This window comes from Etheostoma cragini, chromosome 22, assembly GCF_013103735.1.
Source record: "Etheostoma cragini isolate CJK2018 chromosome 22, CSU_Ecrag_1.0, whole genome shotgun sequence".
NCBI lineage: Eukaryota > Metazoa > Chordata > Actinopteri > Perciformes > Percidae > Etheostoma > Etheostoma cragini.
The window spans coordinates 447,275-459,556 of NC_048428.1; the positions used below are offsets into that span (position 1 = coordinate 447,275).

The 12,282-nt window shown below is 41.5% G+C and overlaps 1 protein-coding gene across 1 annotated transcript in view; it reads right to left on the reverse strand.

Moving 5' to 3' along the window:
• Positions 1-12,282, reverse strand: part of cubn (cubilin (intrinsic factor-cobalamin receptor)) — a 74,372-nt gene that overhangs the window by 32,476 nt on the left and 29,614 nt on the right. The window contains exons 28-37 of the mRNA XM_034862168.1: positions 9,305-9,464; positions 8,235-8,416; positions 6,844-7,012; positions 5,307-5,488; positions 4,522-4,678; positions 3,430-3,546; positions 3,156-3,269; positions 2,690-2,818; positions 2,423-2,555; positions 231-436 (exon numbers count right to left, since the gene is read on the reverse strand). Coding sequence (XP_034718059.1) covers positions 231-436; positions 2,423-2,555; positions 2,690-2,818; positions 3,156-3,269; positions 3,430-3,546; positions 4,522-4,678; positions 5,307-5,488; positions 6,844-7,012; positions 8,235-8,416; positions 9,305-9,464 — 1,549 coding nt within the window. The remainder of the gene's footprint in view (positions 1-230; positions 437-2,422; positions 2,556-2,689; positions 2,819-3,155; positions 3,270-3,429; positions 3,547-4,521; positions 4,679-5,306; positions 5,489-6,843; positions 7,013-8,234; positions 8,417-9,304; positions 9,465-12,282) is intronic.

A 12,282-nucleotide genomic window follows, 5' to 3' on the forward strand; every position in this document is an offset into this window, starting at 1 on the left:
CTATATAAAAGAGACTTCAGATACAGTATTAGGGACCACTAAGGTCTGTATAAAAGCATCCAAAGAGCACCATGTCATTGGCACTTTAATTGATGACAACATAGAATAGACATACATACGCTTTTCCTTCAGCCTTTCAGTCACTGTTTAAGTTTACACTGAGATATGTATGTAATTATTGGGTATTTTTATTTGATTTATGAATGAATAAAAACTACGCAGAGACTCACAATGTGAGAAGGTGGCTCTGAATCCCGCTCCGCTGATGGATGAGTCTGAGACGAACTTAACCCACAGGATGTGACCAATCACAGAGGTGTAGTTGGAGGGGAGGGAGTCTCCACAGAAGCGACCAACCAGATGGCCGGTGGAGTTCCCTTCTCTGATTTCCAGGTAGTCGCTGTGGCAGCCAGAGTCTCCCTGCAGGTGAAAGATACTGAGAAAACACAAGAAGACTGTTACTGATATGGAATAAATAAGGTATTCTCTCAATACCATACATAATCCACTGATAAATCCTCCTAACCACCCACACCTACTACCACATTGCATTGTGGGATACCTATACCAGCATAGTGTGCAGTGTTTGCATACTGTAATTAGTACGTAAATAAACTTTACTTATATAGGACCTTTCACAGACCGGAATTTATAGATTGATGGATAGATAGATAGATACATAGATAGATAGATAGATACTTTATTCATCCTGAAGGAAATTTCAGAAAGAGGGGTCACAAAGTGCTTTACAGTAAAACAAATAAAAACACAACACTTAACATACTGAGCCATATTGCCAGTTTAAAGCTTGTCTAAAAATACGTGTCTTCAGGTGTTTTTTGAAAGTTTTCACAGAATCCAAAGCTCTCAAGACTAAAGGGAGAGAGTTCCAGAGCCTTGGAGCCACCACAGAAAAGGCTCGATCACCTCTGGTTTTAAAAGGGGTTCTGGGGACAGTTAGAAGGCCTTGGTCTGAAGACCTCAGAGAGCCACCAGAAGTGTGGGTGTGCAACAGATCCTGGATGGAGGAGGGAGCGTGACCATGCAAGGCTCTATAAGTAAATAAGTCTAAAACCTACTGGTAGCCAATGAAGAGCCTGGAGCACAGGAGTAATGTGCCATCTCCTGCTGGTCTTAGACAAAAGTCTTCCTGCAGCATTCTGGACAACTTGCAGTTTGTCCAAGGATGATTTGTTTAAACAAGTGTACATTACAATGTAACGTTCTAAACGTGAAGAAATAAAAGCAGGAACAAGCATCTCCATCTTTTTTAGAAACCACAGATCTGACTGTAATCCTTCACCGGAGATAGTATACAAATAACGTACTATTGGTTTCATACTAAGACATACTTGAAAATTGCTACCATGGGTCATGGATCACGGAAAGTGTTTTAATCTGTCATGGGGCTGTTGGATTCATTTACTCACTTTCAAAAAAGCAAAGATTCAAGACAATGCCAAACCAAATAACAACATTGCAGGGAAAAGTTGCATTAGTCCTTGTCGGCCCAAAAGGATCTAGACCTAGTCTAGGACCTAGAGAGTGACTGAAGACAGCGAGCGTTGTTAAAACAGGGCAAGGAATCAAAGAAACATCAAGTTGTTTTTGCTGATTCATCACTAGAGAGGTTACTGTAGCAAGCATCTCACTATCACTAGCATTTTACACATTTATATTTAGATGCAACAAATTATATATTTAGAAAATCCTGGAAGTTAGAAGCTAGGACGGATGTACAAATAGTTGCTATGTAGATGACACCGTCTCGTCTCATTGGTGGGAACTGGCAGCTTTCAGGACGCTGCAGAACCGACTTCGTTGCCAGAAGCTACAAGTTAAGTCGACTGTGAGACTGGCCGTCAAACCTGTTTCCATCGAAGCATTGAACATTCCACTATTCTGGGTCACCCTTAAAGTGTCCATATTATGCAAGAAATCTCTTTTTCTGGGATTTGGGGTGTTATTTTGTGTCTCTGGTGCTTCCACAAAACACACAAACTTGGAAAAAAACTCTCCATCTTGTTCTGAGTGAGATCCGGTTTCTGAATGTCCTCTGCAAAGCTGGAGAAAGAGTTATCTAGCTGATGGGATCTTACCGAGATACTGAGCATGTGAAGCTCTCAACAAAGATAGAATAGAAGTGAGATGTCTCACTATTGAGTTAAAACTAGTGAGATGTCTCACTCTGGAGCTAAAACAGAGACCCAAACACACAGGGTGGAAACAGGATCTGCAGCAATGTGCAGTCCAACAAAAATATGGTGTTTTTTGAAAATGAAACCATAGAAACCTATTCTGTTCCAACCTCAAAATACAATTGTGAACCTGTAAATGTTTAGTATATGGGCGCTTAAAGTCTCACACAATGTTTTAGAAGACTAAAAAGCATTTTAGTGTATAATTTCGGACGCAACCATACATGAATGAGAGCTGGAGACGGTTCCCTGGCGAGCTTCTGATTGTCCACACACACTCCACATTTGGCGGATACGCATCCGGATAGTTGGGGCTGTTGAACGCACCGCTCTCCATCACCAGATCTCCCCCACAACCTGAGCAGAAAAGGGGAGAAGAAGAAGAAGTTGTTCCTGTCAGTGTCAGTGTGTGTATGCAAGAGATCAACTCGGAATATGCGGTGAACTGGTACTGTTACTATAGACCGGTGAGCAGTACTGCTGTGTCTTACTGGAGGTGGATGCTGAGTACGTGGCCTGGAACCCTTTTTTGGAGACGGAACTATCGGTGACGAAGTTGACCACCATGGCGTTACTGAAGGATGTCACTGGGTGAGGTATTTCATTGCCACAGTAGCGCCCTGACAACATTGGACATCACATTTGAATTTGAAATGAAAGCTACATGTTTCTCTAATAAGCAGTCGACTTGTTACATTCAACCATCTCGGCTCGGTAATGTCATCACATACTGAGTCATTAACTGATATTTTAATGTATTTGATATTTAAAGGATATCTTTGCACTACCACCGTCTCAGGTAGTGCACCTCCATCTCTGGTATGTAAATTAAATGACAATATCTGACTTTGAACATAATGTGCCCAGGTGAAAACAATTGAAAACATTGTGCGTGCGTGCACACACACGCACACACACACACACACACACACACACACACAAACATAGTATAACTACCTATAGACGGCGCCTGATAGTTGTCTCCATCCAGGATCTCCACTGCATCATGGGAGCAGTTGGTGTCAATCCTTTCCAACTCAAAGTCAGTGAACGACAGGCTCACATGGTTGACTGGCCACAGGAAGAAGGTCAAAGGTTAAAAGAAGGAAGCTTTTTGTGTATAAGACCATGTTTCCTCAATGACATTGTAAATGAGGGTCACCCTCAACGATCTCTTCAGGATAAATAAAGGTTAGTACAGTTTTCTAGTCTTAGGGCAAATACAACTCACATGGTTCCTGTGCTTTGATGATCCAACTACAGTTCAGACTCGGTGGGTATTGGCCTGGGTACCGTGGCGACGCAATGACCCCACCAATATCATCAGTCGTGATTGTTGCACCACAAGCTGAAAACAAACAAAATAACACAGAGAGTCCGGTTTGACTCACCACTGATTCTGACTTAGAGTCCCCCCCCCCCAGAACACTATCTGACTCCCTGTTATTGACATGTTTTCCTTTCATTAGTTGAAATGTGGAAATGTCAGTTTTGACTTGAAGATTTTTGTTTTCAGTGTAAATACATATCGGTTCCATATATCGTTTATCATTAAATACTAATAATCTGTATCGGCCCTGGAAAACCTGTGTCGCTCAAAGCCTGATAGTTTTTTTTAATCGATATCGGTACTAAAACGATACTTTTGAAATGGTGCCGGTGCCTAAACTGGGTTAAAAGAAAAGACAGAAAGGAAGAGCACAAAACTTTTACTTTAAGTACTTGAGTAGTACATTTTAAAATTAATTACTTGTAAGTACAAACAATATTGAAAACCTTTGCACTACCACTTAGGTGTGGTGCTGAAAGAGCACTTCAACTTCTACTCAAGTCACTTTTTTGATACAGCACTTGTACTTTTACTCAAGTCTGGGTCTCTAGTTCTTCATACATGTCTCCTTGGCTCCTAGCAACTGTGTGGAGAAGGGGTGGGGGGGTTGACAGTTTTGGTGTCATTTCTTAGAATTCCTCATGGGAGAGACAGAACGCACTATAGCTTAAAACTGAAATTGTGTGGGACAGAATTGCATCATAGGTGCAATCCGCCCCACACTGATTTCCCGTGTGTTGTAATTGAAAATAGGAATCATTTGCTTCAGTTATGGAAAGTGGAAACATCTTTTAGTCTGTACACCTTTTCTGATATCAGTTGTGCCCTTTGCATGCACTTCCGGTGACATGGCAGTGGTCTGAGACAAAAAAAGAATGTCTTGCAATGTTAGCAGCAGAGCAATTCTGAGATTGTGAAATTCTAAGGTGAGTATTGATTGGCTGATTTATCCCTGTTCTAGTGATAGAAACATAGAGGTTAAAGGGGGCTCACCCTCAGAAAATCGAGCACTGAAGCCCCGGTGGCTGAGACTGGAGTCGGACCGAAAACGGACATAGATGGTGTTCTGGGTGGAGGTGATGGGAGGAGGAAGAGTGGTGCCACACACATGGGCAAGCAGAGCAGAAGAGATGCTTGGACCATCATGGATCTACACAGGGACAGACATATTAAATACTACGCCCAAGCACTGCAGCAGAAATGGCACAACAAATACACAAACAAGTTACTTTACCACTGCCACACACAAACACACACACACACACACTATACTGTAGTAGTACGTGTCCATTGGCAGCATCATTTCCATACTTCCCATTCATTTTCTATGTAAGCAGCCGAACTTTCACGAGTTGTCCGCTCCTCATTTGCATAAAGTTAAATCCAGGCTACTTAATGCACATTAACACTCAACTCACCGCCTCTCGAAAACTCACAAAAATCTTTACAACTAACAACTGTCGATCTAAAATAAAGACAGATGTAGCAACCAAATTGTATTTCTCGCATAATATGCATGTTGGTCTGTTTGGAAATTCTGCCAGCGGCAATCCCATCATGCTTCCAATGCTGGGAAGAGGGGCCATCCCTTCTGTCAAAACCATAAGACTTATTCAACTTACACAGAAATCATGTAGCCCCAAGATGATTACAGGTTACAGGTTAGGTAAATAGTAGTCTGGTAGATGTGGTGCATCAATGAATTCCTCAAACAGGTCAGCGGTAAAACAAAATTGTTTTGACACATTGCTCCTAAACTTTGTAAATCAGTCACTCACGGCCACATAGTCCCAGGAGCAGTTGCTATGAGGTTCAACGTCCAGGTCGGAGAAGTTGAAGAGTACGCGGTGGTTGGGATCCACGCTGATGACCCAGGAACAGTCCACGTTGGGGGGATAGCTGTTAGGATACAAAGGAGAATGGATCTCCCCTGATGGAGCGGTGACTGGGCCTCCGCAGCCTGCAAAGGGGGGGGGGGGGGGGGGGGGGGGGGGGGGGGACAGTGGATTTACAAATCATTAAGCCCGCTGGTGGAAAGCTGTCAGACAGAACACTATTCTTTCAACCCCCCATCACTAACATTACCCGGTCTGTGTACTTCCATCTACACAACTATCAATCACATGTGCCCATGTTTTCTCAAATAATGGCCAGTTGCAACAACAACAAAAAGCCGGCCCCAAATAAAGGTTGAGTGAAAAAAATAAGGGTGCCTGTCAACTAGGGTTGGTCATTGGTTTCAAAGTGTACCGTGGCTTGAAACAGCGACTGAAGGTATGAGCTGTGTTTTTATGAGTTGAGTTTAAAAATAACAAAAACATTGTGTTCAACGGAAAGAAAGTTGTTTTTTTTACCCACACATTTCAAAATAATACATGTAGAAGCTGTTGCAATACTGTGAAGGGTCATCATACTGCTAAAATCTCACTCACTAAGCCCATGTGGGGCTATGTCATCTTTGGGGAGTTTGAAACGTCACTTTAATTTATTCCATTCAACAAGATATTCTTACTATTTTCAATTTGTCATTCTGTAACACTCATCCTAAGTGTGATTGTCCTGTGTCAGTTAGGGGTGCATGAGTGTTGATATCCAAAATGCATTATGTAGTACTGTATGTCCGCCACAAGATGGCAACAGCCACATTTGAACTATAAGGTAACCGTGCAAGTCAACCACATTTCTGCAAATGTTTCACAACAAAAGCTTTGTTGGACAGTTGGTTAAAGTTAGGTTCTTTTATACTGTTTATTGATCCCCAGTTGGGAAATTACAATTTACACTGTGCTTTTTGCGTTAGTAATAACTACCCATAGGTCTGAAATACACACACATGCTCAGGACCTTTACATGAACTAATACACACAAGAGATGTTAGAGTGTGTGTGTGTGTGTGTGTGTGTGTGGGTGTGTGGGGGGGGGGGGGCTGCCAGTGCTGACTTCTGTCAACCGGGCGTCGTGCCTTGCTCAAGAGTACCTGCAGTGCCCAGGAGATAAAGTGGCATCTTGCCAGCTACCAATTTAGTATCAATCAATCAATCAGTCAGTCAGTCAGTCAGTCAGTCAGTCAATCAATCAGTCTGTCTATTTATGTATTCTAACAGTCTCTTCTTTTGTCTTATTTTATTTTATTGTATCATCTTTTTTATTTTAGTCGGTGTGCTTTTCGTTGCCCCTAACTGTTTTTACTTAACTCAAAGAGTCTGCACAATAATTCCTCCGTGGCTGGACTGTTTGGTGAATGCTCAAATGGAATAGAAAAAGGTTGAACCTTAAATCATGACATATGGGCATGCATCAGTGAAGTCCACCCACCTCCCGGAACTTCAGCCCAGCTGGCGTTGAAACCTCGGCCGCTGACGTAGGCGTCGGACTGGAAGCGCACTGTGAGCCGGTTGCCGGTGCTGGAGACTTGCATGGGGCTGGATGTGGTGCTGCACAGCTGGGCCAGCCGGGGGGCCAACAGGTCCGGGCCCCCGTACACCTGAGGAGAAGTCAAACGGTCAAGTCATCTTTATTTTTACAGCACATGTAAAACAGCATAAGCTGAGCCAAAGTGCTCTAAAACCAGGGCAGATGGGATGAAGTCTGCCTTGTTACATAGATACACAGCAGCAGGCAACAGAAAAAAAGACATAACAAACACAACAATGCAAAATGAAATACAAAACAACTTGCATGATGAAACCAACGTCAGAAAAGAAGGAAGTTAGCAGAGCAAAGTAAATCTGGAACGCCTTAGAAAGCAGAATGAAAAGAGAGCTCAGGAGATGACTTAACAGAAGCCGTTAGCCTCAGACTTCAATAAAAGCAAGTGACAGAATGGGTCTTTAAATCAGATGTAACACTTTTAAGTCGTAGAACATGCCTTAATATGGGACAATATCGGACTATGTTTTTCACTGTTTTTAAAAGCTCATTCAATTAAGGACAACTTTGGTATTTTTCAACCTGGACTGTAGTTTACGATGTTTTGTGTCTAAGTCACCGATGGGTACAACATTTTTTGAAATGAGTATTGAGCATGACGACTGCAGCCGGCAGCCTCGATACAGACTGAACCGTTGGGAACTCGGCAATCCCGGTCCACTAAAAGTTCTGTTCCGCTGACGGACTCAGATTAGTGTGTCTGAGTGTCTGACAACATTATGGGATGAATCCCTACAGACATACACCTTTTAGTTACAGAGTAATCCCCATTTCTTTATCTTCTTCTCAAGTATTAAAGGATGAATCCGGTGCTAAATGAACCTAGGGGTGAGTGTAACTGAATGCTGGTTTTACAGCATTTGTTGTTCGACTGGTCACATATGACTGTGTTTTTGACTGATGGCGCCCGCCTGTATGCGCAAACAGTACTGTCTTTAGAAACTATCTCTTTAATAAACTGTCTGTCCACTTCCAAAGTTCTCAATGCTTGGGTTTACATGTAAGGACCCTAATTTTGCTACCGTGGAAGTTGTTAGTCTAGAAATCTTCATTTTACTCTACCTGTGCCCAAACAACTAGCTTTATAAGGTAATTAGCGGTTTGTGCCAAAACTGATCACATCATTAACATGAAAGCAAATGAAAACGGTAGACTCGGTACCCATGTGTTATTAACCCCTAGGTCCTTTTTTCACCGGATTAATCCTTTAAGTAGCAGACGAAGCAGAAGAAACGGTTCTCGTGACATCCCATAACACAGACAGGTCCATATCTTACTTCCAGCACATCGTAGTTGCAGTTTGGATGGAACTCCACATCGAACTCATGGATAGTGAGGGTGATGCTGCTGCCAGCTGACGTGGTGACATACCAGATGCACTCCCTGTTTTCTGGATACCTGTTGGGGTAGTCGGGACTGTTGAAGGAGCCACTGGGACCAGAGAGGTCCCCACCACAACCTGCAGGGACACACAGCATGTCAAGGGGAAGAAAGTGTGTTAAAACGTCACCTAAAACCCAGTCTGGCAGTGGCTACACCACAGATGTATTCTGGGATAATAAAAAAAAATGCTTGGGGTTATTTGGATTTCTTTGGCACAAGATGTGATTTTAGCGCTGTTAGATTTAGATTTAGTTATAACTTGATCCCCGTACCCCTAAAAAATTATATATAACTCATAATATTAGTTTATTGTGAGCTAAGGAGTTCTGCTCTAGGAATATCACCATGAAAGTAAACCCAGAATCTAGACGTCGAGATCGTGCCATCTGAGCCATTTTTAAGAAAATAGTTCTTGTCAGCCATTAGTCACCATTACATCAATCTCTAATTTTTAAAAGTTTTATTTGGAAATGTCAGCTTTTCCATAGGTAAATATCGGATTTCATACGTAATACCACGTCATCTTTGTAGTTAAGGCCCTGTGGCTCAGCAATAAAGGCCGTTTTCACAGATCTGTTGGTGTCTTTCTAGTTACATAGTTCAGTGTTTCCCCTATCACGATGCGCCAAATGTTATAATTAAAAAACAGTCAGCACAGTAGAATAACGTTTAAAAGAAGAAGGTTCAAATTCGACCTGCTGCCCTTTGCTGCGTGTCATCTCCCCCCATCTCCCTCTTTCCAGTCTATCCACTATCACTCTAATAATGGGAAAAAAGCCCCCAAAAATAACCTTTAAAAGGGTTAAAAGCTTTGATCCTGGAACCCCCTAGGATCCTAAATCCTAGAATTCCCTCGGATCCTAGAATCTTAGAACCCCCTAGAGCTTAGCTCCGGGAGCAGAGACTCAAAAAACACTGCTATGCATGTCAAAGAAACAATCCACAACAACCGAGTCCTACTTACCATTCTGGTACCACATCATCTGGAAGCCCGGCCTGGACAAAGAGCCGTCTGATCGGAACACGACGGTGAGGGCTGAGCTTGTGGTGGTGTTGGCTGGGGGGGGCGTGGTTCCACAGTAGGTACCAATCAGAGGGGCTTGTGCGTTCGGCCCATTATAGAGCTAGGACAGTAACATTTGGAGGAAGTGGTATGAGTGCAGTTAGACATAGTAGGGCTGCACAATATGAGAAAAATAGGCGATATGCAATAACGTTGTTGAACATCGTGATAATGATATTACTTAATAAATAAACACATATAAAGCAGTCTCAGTTCTGTTGCTTTCAGTGTTCTGCAGAAATACAACAAACTGCTTGTTGGATTCAAATCAAAAGAAAAATCATTTCCAACTTTCTTTCACTAAATAAATTGAACATTGAATCTAAAAAAAAAATAAGATTCTGAAGTGCAGTTTCTGCTGATATTGTCTTTAAACTAACACAAGAAATGTGTAGAGTGAGCAGAGTGTATATTGCGATATGTCGCGGCCTTTCGCAATGCAAAACAATATATTGTGTAGCCCTAATACATCACGTCACAAAATGGATCCGTATATTATGGGTTGACAAGAAACAACAGAAACACCTAACACCTAAGTGTAGTACTACGACAACACTGAACGTGGGACTTCTGAGATAGAGTTTTAAAATGGAAGATTTTCCACTTCACTATGGAATGATGTATTTAATTGTAGTGCATGTGTTGCAGGTGTTCCTGTCAGTATGACTAGCCACTCTGAACAAAAGGGACAGTGACAAGAATCAAGAAACATCCGAACAATATGACGTTGGGGATGTTAGGTCAACTTCTTACATTACTGAATTTTCCTGACACAGTGCAGGATCAGTCGGGACCTAATCTTAACTAATCTTCAGTGTTTCTCTATAGATCAGACATTTGGAATAAATCAGCTGTAGGGCAGGGCAATATCAGAGGGGAGTCAGTTTACTCCCTATTTAGCCTGATTTCTTTTTGTTTAACCTTTATTTATCCAGATAAATTGATTGAAACACATTCATACCTGCAACTCCACTGGAGCGGTTGGGGTTAAGGGCCTTGCTTACATTTTTTTACGATTGCTATGAGAATTTTTTCAATAGCTTTAACAACTTTCCTAAAACACAATTGGCAAAACTTCTGTCTGTGCAGCCTATACAATTAACACATTTCTTGTTGCTTCAACACAAAATGCATTAAGTTAACACAAATTTAAAGTGCTTGAACTTCTTTTAAACACAAGATAAACCAACCAATGGATTTTTAGTGACAAATTAGCAAATGAAAAGAAATCATGTTCTAAACCTATCTTAGGCTAAAGTCAAAGTGAACAGCTGTTCCCATTTTAAATTAAAAACCCAAATCTCTCCCCTGCATTTTACATGTATTCCATTGGTACTGTAAATGAGAGAAACATCTGATTGAAGTTACACAAATAGAGTACTCACAGCTGATTGAAGTTACACAAATAGATTACTCACAGCTGATTCCCATCTAGGAAACACACTCAGCTGTTGAGGTTCTTTCAATCACATGACCATTTGTTTTTACAGTATTCTTTATATGTGACAGTAAGTGAGTGTTGTACTTTGTAATTTACAAATTACAAATTCCCTGCATGAGGGAGAGGAAGACAACTACCTGGACAATACTGTCTCTGTTTCCTTTTTTTCATAAACCGTACATTCTATAAAGCTACTCTGAGATGGCCCTTTCATTTTTTTATTGAATTTCAGCAACAAAAGAAACTAAATGCAACATAAACCCACTAAAACAAAAATGTAGAGAGGATTCAAGAGAAACTGCAGTGATCACAATCTATGATCAATGCATTATACTATTATTTGCTATAAGGGCAGACCTGACGCATATAAACTAATGCAGTTTCTGGAATTCCATCTGATATTAGTGTTTTTATGGCATTGGGCTATAATTGACTAAATATTCCTGTTGGGAGAGAACATACTGTATGGGAGTGTTTTGGAAGAATTATGTGATTTTGGGACACGTTTGCAGTACTTTGGTAGACAAAGTGTATTGTGTTAGTGTATTATTGTATTTTGAAAATCAGTGTTTAGTTTACAATATGTGATTTTAAGCATAGTTACCCTTGTGTGTTGTAGGTGTGTTGGAGCGTTTGAAAAGTATTGAATAAACTGTTATAGCAATCGTAAGGGCACGTCAGTGGTGGTAATGAGGGAGGGCCAAGTGCTGCTCTTTCACTTTCCCCACTCACATTTGATCCTGTCGGTCTGGGGATCGAACCAGCGACCTCCCGGTCACAAGCTCGCTTCTTTAACCTTCTGATAATGAATGCTGATTGGTCGGTGAAGGACTGATTACGACCAGAGATTCTACTTGATGGCATCCGAAGCAGAACCTGATGGCAGAGCCCGTCTACAGGCATTCTGATGAGAATGTTAACGTGGACTTTTTTGGCAAATTGACGGGGCGAGCCTAACCTGTCAGGTGTGTTGTCGATGCGTCGAGAGAACAAAGGAAGTGACTCAGAGCTTGCCGTAAAGGAGTACGTCAGCTGTACAATGTGTATGACGTCACTGACATTTTAAAGGCTTTTTAGAACAACTAAATGACTGGAACCAGTGTGCAGAAGCCGGAAGTTATCCCGAGAGTGGAAGTTCTCCCCTTATAAGACATTCTCCTTATACGTCCAATATGTATGCGGGCCAATATTAGGGATTGTCCAAGCTATCGGTATCTGCATTTATAATGGCCAATAAATGTTTTCTTTATATTTATTTATCAGAATAATTTGTAATTAAAAATAAATGATTCTGATTTATGAATATTTAGAAAATAAAATAAAAACGGACAAACACCCTTTAAACATGTTATGAGTGACAGTGTTGCATAGTCTGTCCACCAGAGGACGCTCTACTACGTCCCTGTTAGTGATGGTGTTGCATAGTCTGTCCACCAGA